The sequence below is a fragment of the Alligator mississippiensis genome, chromosome 4 (assembly GCF_030867095.1).
Source record: "Alligator mississippiensis isolate rAllMis1 chromosome 4, rAllMis1, whole genome shotgun sequence".
NCBI classification, from domain to species: domain Eukaryota; kingdom Metazoa; phylum Chordata; order Crocodylia; family Alligatoridae; genus Alligator; species Alligator mississippiensis.
The window spans coordinates 97793862-97817912 of NC_081827.1; the positions used below are offsets into that span (position 1 = coordinate 97793862).

The 24051-nt window shown below is 47.9% G+C and overlaps 1 protein-coding gene across 3 annotated transcripts in view; it reads left to right on the forward strand.

The window, feature by feature from the left end:
* Positions 1 to 8587: 8587 nt before the first annotated feature.
* Positions 8588 to 24051, forward strand: part of SLC25A17 (solute carrier family 25 member 17) — a 50138-nt gene continuing 34674 nt past the window's right edge. For 2 of the 3 annotated variants that reach the window (XM_059726366.1, XM_059726367.1), the window contains exon 1: positions 8588 to 8738. In XM_059726366.1, the coding sequence (XP_059582349.1) occupies positions 8603 to 8738 (136 nt within the window). In that variant the 5' untranslated portion in view covers positions 8588 to 8602. The remainder of the gene's footprint in view (positions 8739 to 24051) is intronic. The other variant, XM_006258544.4, reaches the window with a different exon arrangement.

Here is a 24051-nt window from a genome sequence, read left to right on the forward strand (position 1 = left end):
CAAAAGCCCCATGTCTGCAGGGATAGGATTGGATTTGCCACATAGCCCCAGGTACACAAGTTCCCAAATCTTATTAAAACTTAAAGCATTTATTCTATTGACCTGAAGAGAGAAATCCTCCGATTGAATTGCTTTAGAGCAGAGAATATAAGCTTGGAGAAAATGCATGTCAATGAGAGAAAAGCTGCAACACAGTTAAAGAGGTTTAGCATGTTGTTTGTTTCCTTGGACAGAAGAGCTGTTTGCTTTGCTGCTTCTCAAGATAGTCTGCTCAAGTGTAAGTTGGAACAGCCATACATCATGAACGCCATGTGACACTGGATGCAGGGGGGGCCGGGTGAGCTCCCTCAGGTGGTGACGACACACTCAGTGGCGGAAGTGTGGTGGAGGCATGTGTGAAGCTGCTGCAGGTGACCATGGCATTGTCATGGGGGAGTCAAGCACCAACAGTGGTCAGCGACCACCCGCAGATACTACCAGTGGCAGCAGCCAGCAGCAATTGTGAACTGCCCATAGATGTAGCTGGCAGGGTGGGGGTGAGCAGTAACCCCCTGCAGATGCTGCTGATAGTGTTGGCAGTGCCTTTTTTGCAGGGGGTGCACCACCATGCTCAGGGGGTGCACGTGCACCAGCATATACCCCCTATGTGTCACAAATGCCATACAGGAAACCACTTCCTTCTTCCTGAGCAGAAGGAAGAGAACAAGGAACTCTGGAGCTGGAGATGCGCAGGGACTTTGCCAGGAATTTGAACCACTTCTACTTTGCCACCAGTTAAACCACTTTCAGAGTAGAAGGTGCTGGAGAAGACCAGCAGAGGCAGGCTTCAGTTAAAGATGTTGGAAGTAGATGAAGTGACAGGTACATTGTCCAGGATTGCCAGCAGCAGAGGGGTCAGAGCGTACTGAATGATTGCTTATAGGTCCCAACATAACTGAAGTCTTGGCCCTGGTACAAGTTTGGACTTTTGCTATGGCCTTCCCTCTCTGCTACTAAGTCCAGCAGCTGATGTCTGGTGACAGTTAAGCAATTGAGGGATAGGACATGTGACCAGCAGCACCTGTGCATTCTCCTTCCCTGCATACATGGTACTCTGATGAAATACATCCACAGAAGATGTTACAAAGCTGCAGAAAAATTTATCTAATCTGGGTGACACAACCACATGCTCCTTGGTGGGCAACATAATAAGTGCCCATGTGATATTGATACAAACCCATTTAGGAATTTAAGAGTGGAAGGAGGGCAGGGGAAATCCTGCACCATCCTGTCGTGCCCAAAGTAGGCAATACAGGCTTCTAAATTTAAACAACTGAGTGTAAAATCTGGTATTTCCTTGCCAACCTCCACTGCCACAACCCTGACAGTTGACTCCCTAATGGCAACTGACCAACCTGTAGTAGTCTGGGTATGTCCACTTCCAAATGGCAATAACTACACATTTCTGGGATTTTTATGGTCTGTCTCATTGTAGCCAGCTGCTATAGTTCCAGGAAAGGATAGCTTTTCTCATGCAAAAAAATTGGTCCTGTTGTTAATCCTAGATCTGCCTGACAGTGTAATCCTACACCCCAGCACTTGTGATCCTGTTCCAGAGCTGCCAGTCAGTACAGGGAGATTCTGCAGCTATGAAAGTTCATGTGAGGCTGTCTTCTTCCTTCCTCCATGTCTGCCTGTAGCCTGTGTTATCTGTTTAGCAAATTACATTATTGTTTTCTGAGGATGACAAGTCACAGCTAAAAGGCAAGACACTGTATCTTATGTCTCTTATCTGCCTCCCAGACCTAAAGTTAGAATTTCATCAATGCCAATATTTGGTATGGGCCATCATTCTGAGTAGATCTGTGACTGCACAAGAAGGCATCACTGGCTGGAACCCCAGCATGAAATGGCATGGTGCAAGCAGTTGTCAGGTTGATCCTACTCTTGCAAACCCACCTAGAAAGAACAGGCATTTCCCACAGAATGTGCCACAAAAGATTTCAAAGAATGGTTAAAAGCATTGCAGTGCTAAGAATCGAGAGAGGTGCTTCCGGGAAACCTATTACCTCGGTTCAGTGTAGAGCCATCATGAACTCGGTAACTATAACGTGGCTCAAGTTACTATGTGCAGTATAAAAAGATATGTATAAAAGATCACCCTAAGAAATCCTGGCTTCATATCTTTTCTGGATCATCACAGCTCCAACATCTCTCTCACTCTACCTATGTGCAGGACAGATGTGTGCGAGTTAAATGGGGTTAAGCAGAAAAACTAAAGGGTAGTAATTTAACTCTGTAGTGAGGACACAGTCTAAGGTGATTCGCAAGACTTAATGCAGTTTTTATCACTGGTATCCAGATTCTGTTTCCCATTCAACAAGTGGCCTTTCTAATGCAGCTTTCTGCAGAAAATATTACTGGCATCAACGTATTCTAGCATGTATTTGATATAACTTTGCTGCAGTTGTGAATAATACAACGTGCTATTGTTCCCTATCAACCATGGTACAAATACTGTAGTATTGTTTTTTGAATTGGAACATGTCGCTACCATTCATGTAGGAGAGTGTGTTTCATGGCTCTTTGGTTAGCACTACTTTCTCCTGTGGCTCCCTAATCACTGATATAAATTGTCATGATATTGGCAAGTTAATACATGCCTTTCTTTCATGTCCTTCCTTAAGTACATGCTGGCAGCATGGGGGAGTCAAACATACAACTTCAAGGGACTCCTGGAGGATCTGGAAACTTGGGGGCAGGATGAGTAGTGGCAGTGATTCAACACAGGGTTCACATCACCATTGGGAATCATGCATGAAATAACATTTGAACCATAAATGGCTAAACTGGGCCAGCTTCACACCAACTGGGCATCCCAGTTTTCTTTGGAGACTGCTTCCTGATGTTCCAGAATTGCTGTTCTCATGTAAAAAAAAGTTTTAGTTTAGTCAATTAACTCTGAGGGCTTATGGACTAATACAGCAAGCTATATCTCCAGACAGCTTGAAGTCATGTCTCTAACCAAAATGGGGATTCATTGCCATTCTCGTGGTAAAAAAATCTGTCTGGATTTACGTTTCTGCATAAACACACTTACCTTATTAGAGGCAACTCATGTAGATTTCTATTTAAAGCACTATTTATATGCAGAGCTGGAAAGAATAATATTCTAGGAGAAAATCAGAGCCATGACATGAAGTATAGCTTTTCTTTGAAGGTAATTAAGTTTCAGGTACTTTCAGACTGAGGGGAACAAACAATTAAAAAATATGCTAATTATGGAGTTTTGCGCCCTTCCTCTAAAATGTCAGGCACCAGTCACTCCTAGGAACAGCACTCTGGAGTATCTTGAGTACTGATTCTGTCTGCTACTGCAATTCCTATGTTCCTTTGACTACACTTGACTTTGCCTAGCTTGTGTGATCACATACTGAACTACATGTTTTTCACAATATGCCCTAAAGGTACTTGTTATCAGCATAGGTAATTTCTGCTGTGGCTTTCACACTTTGTCTAACTCACATGGAGGACTTTTATTTCCACAGATTAGAAAAAACCTGTTAAAAGCAATAACAGGTCTGTCTTTATGTGTGCTCACACTGGCTTCCCTAATCAGTTGTTTTTCCGAGAGAAAACAAAGTACTATATACCAATTTATTTTGAAATCTGTTTGGGTGCTATTGTAACAAGCTGTCTTTGTAAGGTAGGAGAATTTTAAATTCAAAGAGCTTTCCTTCTTTTTCCTTATTCCTTGGGTTGAGACTCAGAGGCAGTAAGTTAAGCATGTCGTGTCCTTAAGCTTTCCTCATTCCTTGCCCCACATCTGAAATAAAAAAGTGGTAAAGGCAGCCCATAGGAAACTGGCATAAATTAAAATTAGAAAGAGTATTTGTATCTCTCCCAATAATGATCTGGGTGCCTCCATGATTGTAATGTCCTTGGGCCAGTTATCTAGCAATGCAGAGTTGGAATGGAAGTGGCAGTGAGAACAGTGGTGAGAGGAGATAGGGAATTGATTTTGGATAGTATTGCATAAATAGGAAAAGATGAAAATTTGGTTTATATTTACTGGGCACATCGACATGTCACTGTGCTTTAGTACTTCCTTTTGGAAGTACTAAAGCATGGCACGATATGGAAAATGCCATGCAGGTAGTGTACACTTAGATTTCCCAGCTATGTTGCCTTAGTGGAGTGCTATGTCTGTGGAGTGCACCGCTACAGTGATGGCTGCATGGCGACACAGAGCACTGCTACGTTGCTGTAGGGCGATGTGTAGATACACCCACTTTGTCTTACTGTTAATCTTTCTTATACTTACTGTTTTGGGGTTTTCTTGTTGTTTGTTTATTTTGTGGACTTGTGTAGTACAGGGGTGGCCAGCCTCCAGTATGTGTGCCATAAGTGGCATGGGCAGCCTCAGTATTTAGCACAGGACAAATGAGGGAGGGGATAGGCAGCAGAGCAGATCAGATAGGGCAGAGGAAGGAGACTGGAGTGGCGCTTGGGAAGAATTGCAGGGCTAATTTATGGCACACCCGCCCAAAAGGTTACCTCCCACTAGTTTAGTATTCACTTCAGAGCTTAAATAGTTTACTTCTCATGGGTTTTGCTGTAGAATGTAGGTATTTTAATGAAAAAGGGGAGGAAATTTGAGCCATGATTCTCCAAGGATCTCTGCTTGGGTAGACCCTGTGTGGGTATGGAGTCTAGTTGATTTAACTGGGGGATTTTTGAAGGTACAAGAGTTTACCTGTGTGGAGATTTTTACAGGACCAGAACCTTGGTGTGTACATTTTATTTCCCTACACAACACCCTCCAGAGTTTTGTTCAGTTACAAATACTAAAAAAAATGGATTCTAATATCTCCCTTGGGAGAACAATCCAATAGGTCTGTACCACAAAAATGAATTAAGTTGTTTGAGAGGAACACGATCACATCTTCAGTGCAATTTTAATATGGTTTTAGGACCTAGCTGTATATTAACAGTGCCACAGAGTAGAACCACAGCACTAATGAATGTTTCAGATACAGATTTTAAACAAATCCTGTCTTCATTGCAGAATGAACCACAATGTAACTGATATGACTGTCTCTGGATGGAAACAGGACAGTAGCAGTGATGGAAGAGAGCTAAAGTACCACTTAAGCATTTCTCAACAATATTATATACTAGCACTTGATTTAATTTCTATAATTACCTCATTCAGGTTTATATTTATAGCAACTGAGTTCCTTTTCCAAACGGATAGGAGAGATTGGTACTGCAGAAAGTGCTCTTAGTGACCCTCATGCGAAGGAAGTATATGATGTGGTGGACATGGCTTGTCTCAGACTTAAACTTCAGAGGGTTGACATTTTCTACTAGGCTATGAAAATCTCAGCCTATTGTGACTGCCTGAGCTATCAGAAGAGGGGACAGATGTGGTCTATTCACATCAGCTTCTAACGTCTATGCCTCATACAAGCAGGGAGTTAGGACAACCTAAGGCTTTAAATGGGCAAAGGAGGAGCCTAGCTCTTCCTCTCAAGCTGAGGGCTGGCAGTTGGGGACTGACTATACTTCCTGGCAGTTTTCTGTATCCTTTGCAAAGAAAGGAGGGGATGATCTTGCCATCCTGCTAAAAGGATAAATCTTGGCTGTTTTTTGTTTTGTTTTGATTTTAAATTAGGCTATCAGCTAAGTAGGGAACAGCAGGATTGCTCTCCCAGAAGCGAAGTAGCCTGGACAGCAGTGTGGTGGACACTATTGTTTGCAGTTCTTAGTTTTCATCAAGTGATGATGGCCCTAGTGCTGAAGAGTGGGTAGGAACCCTGTTATGGTGAGACCTCAGGCAGGGGAAAATTTGAGGAATGTGGCTGAAGAATTATAAATGTGGGAAGTAACTAGGAGGAAGAGCAGTGCCCCATCTAAAGGAAAAAAATAGAGAGATGGGAACAGTTAAAGAAAAATAGAAGCAACGTGATACAAAATGAAGACTATTAATTTGTTGTGACAGTTCCTACTGTCACAACCCAAGGGTGTGATTTGATGTGCGCGCGCTTTGGCACTGCTAAATTATTTCCCGCCACTCGTAGCTTTCTTTGCAGGGTGCAGTTCTAGGTTGCAAAAGAGAAATGCATGGTGCAAGGAGTTCCCGCCATTCGTATACAAATTTGTGTCCCACTATTGGCCACTTCTAAATTATTCCCACGTGGCGGCTAGTGATTGGCTTGCTAGCCGTATAAGAGGCTTGAGCGGTTTCTGCCCAAGTTGGAGATCTCCGGAGGAGAACCCTGTAAGGCAGGGTCTCCGTAAACATCTTGAGGAGAACTCTAGGTGCACTGCGGAGCCTATTGGACCCAGTGCGTGTACCTTAGAGCTGGCTATAGGGGTCTGATCAACCCCTAGCCTCTCCCTGTCGCCGCCTGATCCCTCGACGCACCCTTCCCTGCGCGCAAGTTCTACAGAGCCTAGCAAATTTTGTGTGAGTGTATTCAGAGCTCTTTGCTTCGAGTTACTTTCTTCAGTTGACATGACGGGCTCGCGGTTTAGAACCTTCAATCGGATGGGCTAGAAGTTTTCACGGGAAAGAACTCTAGTCCGCCTCTCTTCTTTTCTGTCTGTAACTGCAACTCAAGCAGGTTTTCCTGCCTGCACCGTGACCATCTTCGGTGTAAGTAAAATAATCTTAAATCAACCACTAAGCGTCCGTGCCTAATTCTAGCGTGCCGCCTGCCTTCCCTGACCCGGTGTGTCCGGGCTGCTGGCCACAGCCCGCCACGCGAAAAACCCCCTAAGGGCCTTGGACCGCTCCCGGCCCACACACCTACAATTAACGACGACATCTTGACAGAACAGGGGAAGCTAAAAGGAAGGGAAAGACTATTCATTAACAGGAGGACAAACTTCAAGTCAACTGCAACTAAAGGTTGCTCTACTGGGAAGCGCAGGATTAGATAGCTATTTGTCCCTTTTAAGAATCCTCTCTCTCATCATATCTTACAGAACTTAATTCTTCTGATGAAGCTGCTAGCTGATGGAATAGGCAGGGGCGGACAATTATTTCGGGCAGAGGGCCGCTTACTAAATTTTGGCAACCTATCGAGGGCCGCACGACAGGCAGCCAGGGGCAGATAAGTATTAACTTTCTAAATTTTTTAGGGGCCCTGTGGGCCAGATAGAATGGCCTGGTGGGCTGTGTCTGGCCCACAGGCTGCATTTTGCCCATGCCTGGAATAGAGGATGTGAGATTGTGAAGAGCCATGTAATCCACTTGATTATGCTGTCCTGCCGCTGTACTTTTCCCAGCTCTATTAGTAAGCCCTGCACTGTCCTTTTTTTCAACCCAGCCTTTTCTTTTTTGCAAATGCAGAGCTCTGTGGCATTATTCATTCTATCTCCAGCTAGTAAGCTTGGACTATCTGTGATGCTGTGATTTGTGATGCAGCCTGAATATGTGGCTAACCTTTTCCTTTCTGTGGCAGGCATGAATATTGGTTTTGGACAGGTGAAGAGGGGTATAAAGAAGTGTGTTCTGGAAGCGAAAACAAATGAACTGAAAGTAAAAAAGAGAAGTGAACATAAATGAGATATGGGAGGGAGAGAGAAATAATGAAGGGGTGGGATTGGGGCTGGGAGAGAGGAGAGGGGGAAACGAAAAGAGAAAGTAAGGGAAGAGGTCAGAGGAATAGGAGAACAAACATGCAACCCAGGATGAAGACAGCAAGAGCAGGGAGTTGAGCAAGGGATAACTTAGGACACAAACCAGCAAAGACTTCTTTTTAAAATGAGACAGAAGGGTTTGTAGATATAGACTAGAAAATACGGTGATAGACCTTTGCCCAACGCTAGGACAAAATAACAGAGAATTTGAAAAGGGATAAATGCTGTCTTTTTCACCCCACCTTTTGCTGTTAGCGCTTTGAGGAACGAGGCTAGCCACGTGCAAACCCCCCCCCCAAGCCCAGGTTATTGTTTGGCTTGAAAGGAGGGAGGAGCAGGTATCAAGGGGTGGATCCGGTTGGGGCTCACTGCACCCGGCTTAGATTCCTGCTCCACCCAGCTGAAAACAGCTGCCTGGCATGGCAGCGGTAGCAGCGTTTCCAGCCAGGCCGGCAGCGCTGAGGGAGCGGCTTACCTCCCCGGCTCATGAGACTCTACCTGAGCCCTTCTACGCTCTTATTTCCACAGGCCTTGACAACCCTCTCCTTTTCGTGGTTTCCACGTTCCACCCCTCACGCTGGCCTCTGCTCTGCCCTTCCGCTGCCCCTGGTGAAGGAGCTCCTATTTCACAGCCCTGCAGATTACTTTTGAACTCATTCCAGTACCCGGAGAGTTGTTTTTGCTTCAGTCTTAAATGGAAGGAAGCAGCCCCTTCGCATCGGAGGAAAAGGAGGCCTTCTCGTTTGTTTTTAACGGGAGAAAAATCAACCTCCACCCCCACCTCGCGAGGCCGCGCGCGCGCCAATACCGGCTCCGCACCCACACAGGGTGGCGCGCGAAGCCTAGCCCCGCCCCTCTGATGAAGTTACGCGTCGTGAAGCCCAGGGAGAGAGTGAGGAAGCGGGGGTACTGGGCGCAGGTCACGTGTGGTGGGGCGGGGCGCGGGTGACGTAGCGGGGGCGGGGGCACGGCCATGGCGTGCGGCTGGGCGGTGTTAGGCACTCGGCCCTTCTGCGCCGCGCGTCCTCTGCAGCCCAGCCCAGCCCGGCCCGGCTATGGCCTCGGTGGCCTCCTACGAGAGCCTGGTGCACGCCGTATCAGGCGCCGTGGTGAGCGTGGGGAGCGGCGCCGGGTCGGGCCGGGCTGCGCGGGGCGGGGCGGGGCTGTGTCTCCGCCTTGGCTGCGAGCGGTGCTCCCCTCCCAGGCCGGCCGCCCGCCGGGGCCGGCTTGTCTCTGGGGAGCCCGAGCGAGTCCCGCCGGCTCGGCCCCGCCCGGGTCTTGGGACAGTCGGGGCAAGCCGCGACCGCAGAGCAGCTCCTGGCGGGAGGGCGCGGGCAGGCACGTCCTCGTGTCGGCGCGGCAGCCCGGGGAAGGCGGCTTGGTAAGGTCTCGGGAGGGCGACAAGGCCACCCCGGCTCCCAGCGGGACCAGCCCCACAGTTGTCCTAGACAGGGCTCTGTCTAGCCCGGTCTTAATCCTCTAAACATGGAGATCCCACCACCTGTCTGGGTACCTGTTCCAGTGCTTTACTGCCCTCCCAGTGAGAAAATTCTTCCTAATATCCAACCTAACCTTCCCTTGCTGCAACTTGTGATAGTTGCTCCTTGTTCTGTCATCTGCTACTCCTGGGCATAGTCCAGCTCCAGCCTCTTTCAAGCCCCCCTTCAGGTAGTTGAAGGCTGCTATTAAGTCCCCTGTGTCTTCTCTTCTACAGACTAAATAAGCCCAGTTCCCTCAGTCTTTTGTCATAAGTTATGTGCCCCAGCCCCCTCTCTGTTTTTGTTGCCCTCCACTGGATTTTCTCCAGTTTACCCACATACTTTCTGTAGGGCGGGGGGGGGGTGGTCCAGAACTGAACACAGGACTCCAGATGTGGCTTTACCAGTGCTGAATAGAGGGAATAATCACTTCCCTCAATCTGCTGGCAAGGCTCCTACCCATGCAAGCTAGCATGCTGCTACCCTTTGCATCCAGGGTGCCCTCATGGTTGAGGCAAGTTCCAGAGTCTCATCGTCTGCCTTTGTGTGGAAGAGTTTTATACAGTTCAGATCCAAATGTCTGTGTTCCTGCCAATTTCTTTGAGATAACAAGCTCTTGGCCAACAGAACAGGGACCAGGGAAACTGAGCCATGACCTGTGACCATTGTTCTTTCCTAGGGTCCCATTATTAGCATTGGGTGTGATCACTGGCAGGTGCATCTTCCTTGAAATGGTTTCTCACAATCCCCCTTCTCTCTCAGGCTGATCACAGTGATCCAGGATGAACTGCTTATGGGATCAGAGTAGCTGCCAGGAGGTGGCTGTAGGGACATATCTGGTACAGCAAAAAAGCCTGAGGGGTGTTCAGAACACCCCAACAGTTCAAAGCAGCCCCTTAACTGCCTAGAGACCAGGATGAGGCTAGTTATGAAAACAAGCAACAGCCAAAGAAGAACAATTAAAATACTGTGACGAGAAGGAAAAGCCTGGTATTCTGGGTGTAACAGTCAAGTCTAAAGTGAATATGAGGTTAAAATGATAAAGTAAAAGCTGCCAATTTAGCTCATGCTGAATTTTTGACTGCCATTCTAGACGCTGTTAACTAGATCAAGCTAGGTAACTATTTGACGTTGGCCCCTTTTAATTCTAGTTTAGAATTAAAATATGCAACATATAGAGTTGTTTTTTGGAAAAACTTCAGGGAATTCTCTAGTTTGAGGCATGCTTTATTTGCAATTGCAGTCTGATGTATATTTTGGCTGTGACGTAAAAAGTAACTTTTTAGGGCTGTAATTTGGTTGATTTTACTTGTTTTGTTTTGCTTCTTCCTTTTTTGCATACATTTGTTGCCCTTAGGACAAGTAAAGGGACATGTAATGTGTAACTTCCCAGACTCTTATTTGCGTACCATCAGTGGTCTTCCTGTTTCCATGAAAGGACAGAGTCTCTAACTATACATTATGGTTTTTCTTTCTGAGCATATGGAATGGCATAGTCTGAATTTGTTAAATCTGTCCCATGTATAATTAGTATTGTGAAGACCTTTTACAGCCACATTTTTTAAAATTAAAATATATTACTATAAATAGAGTTTTATATATATACATCCTCTATCAAAAGCTTTCCATGACACATCTTAAATCCGCATTAAGAAACCCGTGCTTCCTGTTAACAATAAATGCACCCAATCCCCTGCGCATCCTCCCTCCACCCTCTCCTACCCAAATCACAGTCTTCTAGTCCAAACCCTGATTTAGGGTTTACATCTCAGTTCATTCACTGTCCTTGTCACTGTCACTGTTGATGTTGCTGTCACTTCTGCTGCTGCTGATCCTGTTGTAGTCCTCACTGTCTTCAGGTCCAGTTGCATCTCCGTCCCCTTTGTTCTGTGTGTCCACTTCCCCTCCCGAGGCATCTTTGAACAACATGCGCCAGGTGTTGCTTTTCCAGATGGAGTTGGCTACGTCTTCTCCATCCTTGCTCACCGATTTCCGGTGGTAGGGCTGAAGTTCGTTCAGAAATATTTTAACACAGTCTGTTTCTTTGAGCTCGGCATGCCTGTATACCAGGAGGTTCCTGCATTGCCACAGGGCACTCCTGATACAGAACACAAACTGATCAAAACGCATTGTCTGGGACCCCTGCTGCTCAGTCAGGTGTCCGTACGTCGCCGCTTCCCTTGTCATCAACCTGACTCTTGTCACTCTTTCAAGGAGCCGGCTTGCCTTTTCCCACACACCCTTGGCAGATGGGCAGTTCCATAAGAGGTGGTCAGTGGTCTCTGATTCTTCTTGGCAAGTTTCCCTGCGGCAATTGGGTCAAATCCCTCGTCCCTCCCTGTACCTCCAAGCCCTCACTGAATATTCGATGTGCTATCAACCAGCTCAAGTCCCTGTGGTCCTTGTGGAGGTCCTTGTAGAAGATCCGGTTCCAAATGGCTTGGCAGACCTGAGGGAAAGGGTAGGGGGGGGCAGGTTGGGGCCCCCGTGGTGAGGGAGGGAGTGGGGCAGAGGCAGGGGCTGGCACTGCACAGCTGAGGTGAGTGCAAGTCAGAGCCACAAGGCTCATCTGGGGGGAGGGGGAAGCAGCTCCTGATACTGGACATACCCCTGGAGGGCATGGTGGGGGGGAGCATGTGGCCCCGGATCTGCCTGTGGGGTGAGGGCAAGTTGGGGCCAGTGCAGCGCCGAGCTCTTCCCAGCAGGGGGCTTGGGCTGAGCTGTGCTTGGAATGGGCAACAGCGGTGCTGGGAGGGGGTTATGGGAGGAGCCGCAGCCATGGCCAAAACTCACCGTAGCCCTCCACCATAGGCCCACTCCCAGTGCTGCTGCCGCCACTCATCCTGAGCACAGCCTGGCCCAGCTCCTCCCTGGAAAGAGCCCAGCACCGTCCTGGGCCCAACCTGCAGCGGCAGCCTGCCATCACCCTGTGTGCAGATCCAGGGGCACACACCCCCATGCCCTCCTGCGGTGCATGCAGTGGTGGGAGCTGCCCGCCCTGGTGCTCCCTGGACAAGCCACACATGGCTCTGACTTGTGCTCTGCCCTGGCTGTGCAGTGCCTGCCCCTGCTTCTGCCCCACTCCCTCCCTCACTGCAGGGTCCTCAATCTGCCCCATGCCCCTTCCCTCACAACAGACTTACCAGCTGGACTCGGCTGCTCTCCATGCTGTCGAGCTGCAATGCAGTTATTCACATGCACAGGGCATTTATCAGCCACACTATAGGCCACATCAGCCAAAAAAGCTGATTGCTGATACAGTCAGTTTTCCTTATGTTGGTGCTGATCCAATATGGGACTGATGTACTGGTGCACCTCTAGTCTCAGGTATTACTAGTATTATTATTGTTATCACAGAGCCCAGAGATATCTCACCACATGATTGTTGAAAGATAGGAAAACATTTGGAATCTCTTCAGGAACATCTTGAAATGTTTAGGGAACGTCCTGAAATGTGTTTTGAACTTTATCCAGTGTGCGTTTGTCATAGATATAGATATATATAATAAAAGGGAGGGGCAACTAAAAACTATTGACAACATTGTTAAGATCTGAAATGAGATGGAAAATTTGATATTGCTTCAAAGGAAACCTCCCTAATCCCAAACGAGTAACCCAGCATCCCAGAAATTAGATGAGCTAGTCCACAAATGCAATTAGCCTGTCCAAAGCCTAATAACAGATAAGGAAAGCATGTAGGATGTCTTTTGTACCAAATCTGGTTGTGCCTGGTATGTTGCAATGTTGTAATTAAACAAATTAAACAATTCATAAAGTATAAGGTACATGGATGGCAGTAAGAGCGATTCATGCTTGAGGTAAGCACTTCTAATGTGTAAAAAGTTTAGGACAGAATTGCACTTTGGCTTTGTTTTAGCTCTCTACTATATCTCTGTTATCAGGTAGTCTGATCACGTGGCTGATAGGCTGCATAAAGACTATGCCAAGTTTCTACTGAATTTCTGTGTACTTATTTGACCCAGGTTATTGTAGAGCCTAACTAGTCCTTGGGAGCAGCAGCTGTGTTCAATGCAATAGTCGATGAAGGTTTTAAACGCAAAGTGCAGATTGTGCAGGTGGTGTGTTATAATAGTCTCCTTAGCAAAGTATGACCGTTGTGTCTGCTGCCTTGCATTTGTCTGCCTTTTTAAAGTGAGTTGAGTTTCCACCAGTAGTTGGAACAAATCGTTTTTGGAAGTACTGGAGTACTATGTCCAATTTGGTGCTGTACTTCAAGAATGGTTTGAACAGAGACAGAAAGAAACATGATTAAGTAGTCTAGGAAACATGACTTACAGGAGAAGAACTGGGCTGCCTATACATGTGCTTGGAGGTGGGAGGGGGCAGTTTTAATTAGTTCCCAGGGAGCTGCTCTAATTAAAATGCTGCAGCGTCATGTGTATTAAGCTCCCACATGTTTAAAAATGTCCGCGGGGTGCTTTATCTAAACCTGAATTGAGGTCCAGATAAAGTGCCTTGCAGCCATTTAAAAATGTATGGGGCTTAATCCATGTGATGCTGCGGCGATGCTTCATGTTTTAATTAGAACATTCCAGCCAACTTTATTAATGGAGTCTATTCCATGGCATTCTAATTAGAATACGAAGGAGCATGTGTATAGGCAGCCATTGAGTCCAGAGAAGAGATGACAGGAGGAGGGTGTGTTTTTTAAGTCTTCAAATACATTGGAAGGGTGTTGTAAAAAGGATGATGATAAACTGTTTTCTGTGGTTGCAGGTGATGAGATGAGAAGTAGCTGTCTTGATTTGCAGCAAGGGAAGCTGAAGTTGGATATTAGGAGGAATGTTCTAGTTATGAAGGTGTGTTAAGTACCTGGAATAGATTATCTAGAGAGGTTGTGAAATCTCCATCCCTGGAAGTCTTTAAGAGCAGGTTAGAAAAACTGGTCTTGGGTGGTTTAGCCAGGGACGATCCTGCCTTGAGCAAGGGTTTGGACTACTAGATGACCTTGTAAGGTCCCTTTGAGCCCTATTTTTCTTTGGTTGTTCTCAGTTAAATCCACTGTCACTGTTCTCAATGAAGGCCATGGGAAGAAATCTAGTGTGCACCAAACAGGGAGTGGTTTACTTGTGTTCCTAGGCTAAGATCACTTCTGTATGGGAAGAACTGACCAGTTGTCCTACAATGCGCTGATAAACTTAACATCTCTACTGAAGTCTAGCAGTAAGTGCCATGGAATGTGCCCTCTGGAGTCCTACTGCCATCTGTAGAGGAGGGCACAATCTTTGGGGAGAAGAACTTGCAGTGGTTTGTTTACCTCAAACAGGAGTTGTACTCAAGAAGTCCACATGGTGAAAACACAAAATAATTCTTCAGTGAGGATACATTTTAGAAGGGAGAGAGTAATTCTGCTGCAGGGAAGATACTAGCGACTTATTTTATCTGGAGAAGTACAAGAGAAACCAAAGCAAGTTCTTCCAAACTATACACTTGTTTATTAGGATGTTATCAATCAGGCAATATTAACAAGAGCAGCTACATACAGCAGAGAAGACACAAAAATACTCGGTACTGGGTGGTGAGGCATCACGGGCCTCAGAATCTGTCCTTGGGAGGAATGTAAGTGACACACCCAGCACAGCAAAAAGGGGTTATTCAGGACCCCCCCAAAAAATACCATTAAGGGAAAACATATGGTAATTATTGAGATTAACATAATTTTTTTTCATTAAAGAACTGTTTAATTGCTATTCTTAACTAGGTAGTATCCTGTTCTTTTGGATGCAAGTATTAAAGATACACCATTAATAATGATGTGAAATGGCACTCTAGTTGCAAAGGACATGGATTAATCTGGCAACCAATTCTATTGCTCCCTCTTCATGTGCAGGAGTTTTTGTATTGTTTTGGTTTTGGCTTTGTTTGTTTTTTTGTTTTTGTTGTTGTTTTTTTACATGAAATCAGCTAAAACTCCATCAGCTAATATAGTGTGTACCTGCCTCTCTTTCTTAACACTTATAAGAACTGTGTAAAAAAGAACTGTTGAGCTCTTGACCATGTTGACAAATGCTGAAAAGTAAAAGTCATCAGTTTATCCACTGGAAGACTATTCAAGTAGCAGTCTAAATATAGAAATAAGAAGAACCTGTGTTAAATGATTATAGTTAAAAAGTTGAGCATTCGGAGTGAGGAAATACTAGAATTAAAGTGGTTTGTGCAGCCCTTGTTGACTTGTGGATGTGTGTTATGTTACCCCCTGTGGTAACACGAGTTCAGTAGTTCTCAACCTTCTTCGGCTCAAGGGACCCCTCCATAACTTTCCTGAATTTTGTAGCACCATGGCTGAGAACCATGGGGTTAACACATTAAGCATTTGACCAGAATACAGTTTTGCAGTGCATTTTGAGCTTTATTCAGTGTGTATTTGTCACAGATATAGATGTAATAAAAGGACCCCATCCCTTTAACTAACTAAAAACTATTGGCAACAACCCTAAGATCTGAAAGGAGATGGAGAAGCTGATACTGCTTCAAAGGAAACATCCCTAATCCCAAACAAGGAGTAACCCAGCATCTCGGAAGTGTAGCTAGTTATTTCTGTGCCCTGGGCACAGTGGTGGGTGGGGGGCGAGAAGGGGGTTGTGCTGAGCATAAAAGAAAGGGGGTAGAGAGCTGGGCAAAGGCTTACCTGCTGCAGCATGGGCTCATCCAGGGACTGCAGGCTCACTTCCCCACCTTCATGCATCCTCTACTGTGTTAACCCTCTCACGGCTGCCTCCAACCTTCATGTAGATTGCAGCTGTAAAAGCCTTAATTTTGCTGCAAGATGGGGAGGGATGCTTTGAGGGGTAGCACAGCCGGGGTAAGCGAGGCCCGTGGAGAGAGGGGGCTAACCCCTTAGTGTGTGTGTGGGAGGCGGCAGCTGAGTGGAGCCGGGCCGGGTCAAGCCCCGCCCAGGCCCCTACTTTGCCCAGGCCCCCAGGGAGCCATGCGAACAGGCTGCGCAAACAGGCGCGCTTCTCTGCCAGCACGTGAGTTAGCGCGGAGTTCACACGGGAGGGCGTGCGGGTGGGCGCCAGACCCTGCCTGCGCACCCCCCAGGGTAGACAGCCCCAGCTGTAGCCAGCCTGCCAGAGGCATGACACGGATGGGCATGCGTCGCACCCCGAGGGTCCCCTCGGGCTCCGCGGCCCCCCCCTCTGGCACCTCAGAGACAGCCACCCAGACGGAGCCCCTGGTTCCGGGCTCCACGCAGACGGAGCCCCTGGCTCTCGGCTGCGGGGGCTGCCTGTCCCTTTTTCAGGCTCTGGGGCCTGGAAGCATGGCGACCTCCCCTTGCGGGGTCTGCTCCCTTTTGGGGTCTCTGGTGCACCAGCTGGAGGAGCTCCAGGCCACAGTCCAGAGACTGCATGCCATCAGGGACTGCGAGCAGGAGATAGACTCCTACTGCCAGGCCCTTCTCCCCCGGGAGGCAGAGGGTAGATCACAGTCTCCCTCCACGCCAAAGGAGGACTCTGGGACCTCCTGCTGTGTCCAGCCAGGGGCATGGACCAAGGTGGTCAAGGGCCCTAAGGCCCGCCGCACCAAGGCCCCTCCCCCACCAGAACTGAGCAACAGGTACGCACCTCTTGCTGCCCCAGCAGAGCCTGCTGAGTTGCCGGCCCCCGCAGGCAACATGGGCCTAGCTGCAGCTCCCACCCCTGCTCTCCCCAAGACAAAACGTACGGTGTTTGTTGTGGGAGACTCCCTCCTGAGGGGGACGGAGGGGCCAGTCTGCTACCCCGACACCTTAGCCCGGCAAGTCTGCTGCTTCCCAGGGGCCCGCATCTGGGACATTGCGGAGAGGATCCCCAAGCTCCTCAAACCCACAGACCACTATCCCATGCTCCTTATTCATGTGGGCACCAATGACACGGCTCAGAGCACTCCCAGCCAGGTCATGAGGCGCTACAGGGATTTGGGAGCGGGGCTTAAGGGTCTGGGGGCACAGGTGGTGTTCTCGTCGATCCTCCCAGTCTCAGGCTATGGGCTGAGAAGGGACAGGAGGATCTATGTGGTCAACCAAAGACTGCGGCGCTGGTGTCGTCAGGAAGGCTTTGGCTTTCATGACCACAGCCCGCTCTTTGGCGAGAGAGGCAGCAAGCTGCTGGGAAGAGATGGTCTCCACCTCTCTCCCCTAGGGAGGAGGCTCTTCTCAGCCAGACTGGCTGACCTGCTCCACCGGGCTTTAAACTAAGCCCGTTGGGGGACAGGGGGACTACCGCCACTGCTGGCCCGCTGAGCAATCCTTGCAAAGCCAGCGGATCACGGCACTCAAGGGAGCCCACCCCGGCCCCAGCCCTGGTAAAATCTGTGGGCAAGGAAGGAGCCCCCCAGGGGGCACTTGCCTGCCTGTACACAAATGCCAGGAGCTTGGGGAATAAGCAGGAGGAGCTCATCCTCCTGCTCAGTGCAAACAATTACGATGTCATAGGGATAACGGAGACCTGGTGGGACTCCACCCATGACTGGACCACAGGGATAGATGGCTATACCCTGTACAGGAGGGATCGTGTAGAGAAAAGGGGCGGGGGTGTAGCTCTCCATGTTAAGGAAAGCTACACGTCCCTGCAAGCCGATATTGGCGACCAGGGTGGACGGCTGGAGACCCTCTGGGTTAAAATCCGTGGGGAACACGGCACAGGGGACACAATGGTGGGAGTCTATTACAGACGTCCCACCCAAAGTCCTGAGCTTGACCAGGAGTTTGCCCAGGAACTGGCTGAGGCAGCTTGCTCCAGGACCATGGTTGTCATGGGTGACTTCAATTACTCAGACATCTCATGGGAGGATCGCTCAGCAAAATCTGAGCAGTCGCAGAGCTTCCTCTCGTGCGTGGATGACCTCTACCTGACTCAAGAAGTCTATGGGCCAACGAGAGGCAAAGCGCTGCTCGACCTGGTACTGGCTACTGGGGATAACCTAGTCGGCGACCTAGTGATCGATGGGAAGCTGGGTGACAGCGACCACGAGCTGATCACCTTCACCATCCGCCAAAAAGCTGGCAAGTCAGTCAGCAACACGGAAGTCCTTGACTTCAGGAAAGCCGACTTTGACAAGCTCAGGAGGCTTGTCAGTGAGGCCCTAAGGGACTGTGACCACAGGGAGAGGGGAGTTCAAGAGGAGTGGTTGCTCCTCAAGGGAGCGATCCTCAACGCACAAACTAAGTCTATTCCATCTCGGAGGAAAGGCAGCAAGAGGGCACAGCAGCCCCCCTGGCTCTCCAAGGACCTAGCAGACCTCCTGAGGCTAAAAAGAAAGGCCTACAAAGGATGGAGGATGGGAGTCACCTCCAAGGAGGATTATTCTGCACTGGTCCGGTCCTGTAGGGAGCTGACCAGGAAAGCCAAGGCTGCAACTGAACTCCAGCTAGCTTTGAGCATCAAGGATAATAAAAAGTCCTTTTTCAGATACGTGGGGAGCCGGAGGAAAAGCAGGGGCAACGTTGGACCCCTGCTGAACCAGAAGGGGCAACTGACAACTGATGCCCAGGAAAAAGCCAACCTATTAAATAGGTACTTTGCGTCAGTCTTTCATCAGCCCCATGGGACGCCCATGCCCGCTACAGGGCCAGGAAGTCCGGGTGAGGGTGATCCCCTGCCCTCCATTAATGCTGACTTCGTGAAGGAACATCTTGAGAAGCTGGATACCTTCAAGTCATCCGGCCCTGACAATCTTCACCCCAGGGTACTCAAGGAGCTGGCGAGCATCATAGCCCAGCCTCTAGCGCGGATCTTTGAAAACTCTTGGTGCTCTGGTGTAGTGCCCGAAGACTGGAAGAAGACCAATGTGGTGCCTATCTTCAAGAAAGGGAGGAAAGTGGATCCGGCTAACTATAGGCCCATCAGCCTGACTTCTATCCCGGGGAAGATCTTAGAAAAGTTTATTAAAGAGGCCATCCTTAATGGACTGGCCGACGCCAACATCTTAAGGGATAGATAGCTAGCACGGGTTTGTTGCGGGTAGGTCTTGCTTGACCAATCTCATTTCCTTCTATGACCAGGTGACCTATCACCTGGACAAGGGAGGTGAGATTGATGTCATATATCTTGACTTCAAAAAAGCCTTCAATCTGGTGTCCCATGATCGTCTCTTGGAGAAATTGGCCAATTGTCGCCTTGGGTCCTCCACGATCCACTGGCTGGAAAATTGGCTCTGGGGTCGGACCCAGAGGGTAGTAATTGATGGAAGTCACTCATCGTGGTGTCCGGTGACCAGTGGGGTCCCCCAGGGCTCTGTCCTTGGACCCATACTGTTCAACATCTTCATTAATGATGTGGACACTGGAGTCAGAAGCGGACTGGCCAAGTTCGCAGATGACACCAAACTTTGGGGCAAAGCATCCACACCAGAAGACAGGCGGATGATCCAGGCTGACCTGGACAGGCTCAGCAAGTGGGCGGACGAGAATCTGATGGTGTTCAACGCCGATAAATGCAAGGTTCTCCACCTTGGGGAAAAAAAACCTGCAGCATCCTTATAGGCTCGGCAGTGCTATGTTGGCTAGCACTATGGAAGAAAGAGACTTGGGGGTCATCATTGACCACAAGATGAACATGAGCCTGCAATGCGATGCTGCGGCTAGTAAAGCGACCAAAACGCTGGCTTGCATCCATAGATGCTTCTCAAGCAAATCCCGGGACGTCATTCTCCCCCTGTACTCGGCCTTAGTGAGGCCGCAGCTGGAGTACTGCGTCCAGTTTTGGGCTCCACAATTCAAAAAGGATGTGGAGAAGCTTGAGAGAGTCCAGAGAAGAGCCACGCACATGATCAGAGGTCAGGGAAGCAGACCCTACGATGACAGGCTGAGAGCCCTGGGGCTCTTTAGCCTGGAAAAGCGCAGGCTCAGGGGTGATCTGATGGCCACCTACAAGTTTATCAGGGGTGACCACCAGTATCTGGGGGAACGTTTGTTCACCAGAGCGCCCCAAGGGATGACAAGGTCGAATGGTCACAAACTACTACAAGATCGTTTCAGGCTGGACATAAGGAAGAATTTCTTTACTGTCCGAGCCCCCAAGGTCTGGAAACAGCCTGCCACTGGAGGTTGTTCAAGCGCCTTCATTTAACACCTTCAAGATGAAACTGGATGCTTATCTTGCTGGGATCCTATGACCCCAGCTGACTTCCTGCCCTTTGGGCGGGGGGCTGGACTCGATGATCTTCCGAGGTCCCTTCCAGCCCTAATGTCTATGAAATCTATGAGGGGAATCCTGCCTCAGGTCTGCTCTCTGCCCAGGTCTGCTCTGCCTGAGCTAAGGGCTGCTGGAAAGCTTCTGCTGAGTACAGTCCCCTGTCTTCATTCTGGTGCCCCCTTCCCATGGTCAGTAGTTTGGGTCCTGGTTGCCTTACCCTACTGCAGCATCCCAACATTTATGACAACTCCTAACATGCTAATAAACAAGCCCAACCACCACTACAGAACAGGGCAAGGCTAATGCCTCATTTAGTATATGTTATCTTTACAAGGTACTCATTCCAGATCAGAAGTAAACCTACACAGGAAAGGAGGGGGGCAGGTTAGCATATGACAAGCTCTTTTCTTCTCTCCATATAAGAAATAATAAGGCAGGTTGATACTAGTTATGGGATGAGCATTTGCAGTAGTTCTCAACTCTGTAGGATGCCATACTGCTGCTGCCAGGTGGAACTGCCCTGCACACGTCCGGTTCCAGGAGACATTTGCAGAGCCAGACAAGGAGACAGCTGCGGCAAGAGGGGGGCACTTCTTGCATTAGGTTCATCTGGGTTTGGCTCTTTGCATGCCTTCTGGAAAGAGGTGCATAGGGCAGCAGTGGTGAGAATCACACCTGCTGAGAACCACTGCACCAGTTTTTCCCTATACAAATCCTCCCTCTTTCAGTGCACAGAATAAATGGAACTGCTCTTGGGACAAATTGGGATTGTGTAGTAAACAAGTGAGACATCTGTAGGATCCCTGCTTCCTTTGCAGAAGTGGGAGAGTATGTAGAGAATGAGGTGGGTACTACAGAAAGAGATGGTGACACAGTTATGGCAGTTGCACGCTGCCTTGGAGACCTGTGGAGATCTTTCCTACAGAGTGTTTGTGACGCTGAGCAAGTTGCACAAACTAGGCTTTTCATTAGTGGTTATTGATGAGATATACCTTATTTTCTGATTGCCTTACTTGAGATTCTGCGGTCTGATTTGCAGGGCACAGAGCACTTAAAACTTCAACCAATGTCCATGGGAATTGCTTTGAATATTTAAAGGGATACACAATGTTAAGTACTATGAAAAATCAAGTCTTGGATGTTTTCATTTGGGCACTCAGAATTGGTGGATACGCTTGCTTGACTTTACTGTCTCTGTATCTGTTTCCCACCTGTACAATGGGATGATATTTTGAGTGCTTTTTCTCACCAGGGTTACTGCGTACATATATTAATGCATGTAAAGCCCTTGTATTCCTGGGAAAACTGCTAGAGGAAACAAATAATTAAATATTCAGAGCAGAGTTTGAATAGTGTACAGTAAAGAAGACTTGGAGATGCAAAAGAAACAATGAGGATAAAATATTAATTTATACTCCTTCAATGAGTGACATTCACCTTGTGCCCTAGGAGCTGAGGTGGTGCAGGTGCTAAGTTGAACAGCTGACCGCTCAGGTTTGAAGCACTCACAGTGCGGCCCTGTTAGATTCCATTGAATTGACAAATTCTGCTAACTTCCTCGTCACAGGGATAGAAAGAAGGAAAGGGAAGGGACCTTGTGCGCTGCATGATTTGGGCCTTGTGGAGGGGTGGTTGTAACTTCTAAATGCAGCCTCAGTGTTCTTTTAAGGTAGCATTTTGTGTGTAATTCTCTAGATTGTGTGTGTATGTCCATAATATTCAATGCTTTAAAAAAGCAGACTTAAAAATCATGTGGCTTCATGTGATACTGGTGTTTTTAATCATCAGAGATTTTGTAACCATTAGTTCTGCACAGACATCTGCCTATTGCGCAGAGGGGGAAAATGAGTGGAAGTATGCTGCCATCTTCTAAGTGGATCAACAATGCAGGTATGAGGAACACCCTTTGCCAGAGTCCTTCACAGGTGTTTCACAACAGAGAAATGCTGAGATATAGGGAATTTACTCTCTTCCAGGCTCTGGAATGCCATGTATGGGACACAGTCTCTTTTCCTGGTATCATCCCTGTCCTTGTCCCACACAGATGCAAACACCACTGTTAACCATTTACTGGTTTCAGTTTTTTCATTCAAAGTATTTTTTTTTTCTTTCTTCCTCTTGCCCCACACCCTCCCTGGCTCGTCCCCATACCGTTCCCACACCCTGGCTCCTATCAGCAGTATCCCTTTCCCCAACACATACTGGTTTTCAGTCCAGGTCATCTTGCCAAGTCTAGTCTTCTGTCACATTCACCCCCCTCTCGCAGCTGCCTTAGTCACACCTTGTTTCACTTCCTCGTCTCTAGGTTCTCCCCTTCAGTATCCAGACTGGCTTTTCATGCGCACCTAAGCTTCTTGTTTAGTCTCTTGTCTCTATCCTGGGCTTGACTCTTGGCTCTGTATGTTTTGCATGTTTAAGTTGGGCAGTTTCCACTTCCATGTGCCTGAGGCCCTGGCAGACATTACGCTTAAGATGCAAGTAAGTAGTAGCATTTACTCAAGTAAGTAGCGGCCTGGCTACAAGATCAGGCAGTTAATGGCTCAGTAAAACAGGGAATAAGCCACAGAATTATTACACGAAATATGTATAATAATTTTGTGACTGGTTTCCATTGCGTCATAAATTGAACGTACCCTTGGAACCTTGAAGGGCTCCCGTGCTTGCCTGTGACTGGGACTGCCAGTCTGCTGACCAGTGCTTTCCAGGCTGGGAGCCTGATCAACCTGATTGGGGCTCCCAGCTGCGGGTACACTGAACACTCAATTTGCTACTTGCCAGTGCAGGGGGTACCTGGGATTATAACCCCAGGCTCCCGCTGCACCAGCAATAGGGCATGATTGGGATCCGATTCTCAATCCTACAACTGTGCCTCCTGCCATGCATGTGTGGCATGGCAGGAAGTGCAATTCTTGGGATCACAGATTGGATCCCATTGTGCCTTTAATTGAATATATCTGTCAGCAGCCTGAGTTCCAGCAAATATAATTGAAACTCAGGACAGATAGTCTTCATGATGTTTTAGTCCTGTTCCTGGTACCACCTGAGCTGATCTGATTTGTTCTAAAAGGCTGCTGACTAAGTAGGACTAAGTCATCAGTGTTGATCAAAATCATGACTAAGTAGTCAGTGTTGATCAAAGAGCAGCAATGTATATACAGCCCTAGGCAAACCATGGCTAACCCACTCCAGAGTAAAAGAAAAAATAATGGTATTTTCTGTTCTTTCTCTTACATTGAAGACACAGTGCATGCAGTTAAAAACAGAACATTCCAACCCCCAAAAACAGACTTAAGTTTTCCTAAGCTCCTGCTGATAAATTGAAGAGCTCAGGACTGCAGTTTGAATATCACTGTCCCACTGAGCTACCTCTAGGATTGGTCTTGGAGCAAGCCTTCTTGCTCTGCAGGCATGGAGTGTTCAGCTGGGTTAATATTGGGAGTTGTGGGGGCAGTAGTGGGTTCAGCTCTCTCAAAATCTTTGGAGATTTTTAGTTGGCAAACTAAAAGTCTCTTTTGAACAGGTGTAAAGTGATATCTTTTCCCTCTGGCCTGGCTTTTCCATAACAGTCCTTCAGCAAGGTATCAGGTCTTTTTTTTGAGCAGGGTTGTTGGCTGGTATACAGCAAAATGACCTCCTTGCCATGGTAGCCCAAGTCAGTATTTTAGCTGAAAAAAGCCTAATAGCTGTTATATGTCTGTTCATATGTCTACCCCTTAATATTACAATAAATGCCAAATATATAGTTTCCTTGGCTTGCTATAATGTTAATGATGGCTGTACCCACACAACAAGCTATTGTAAGAATTGAT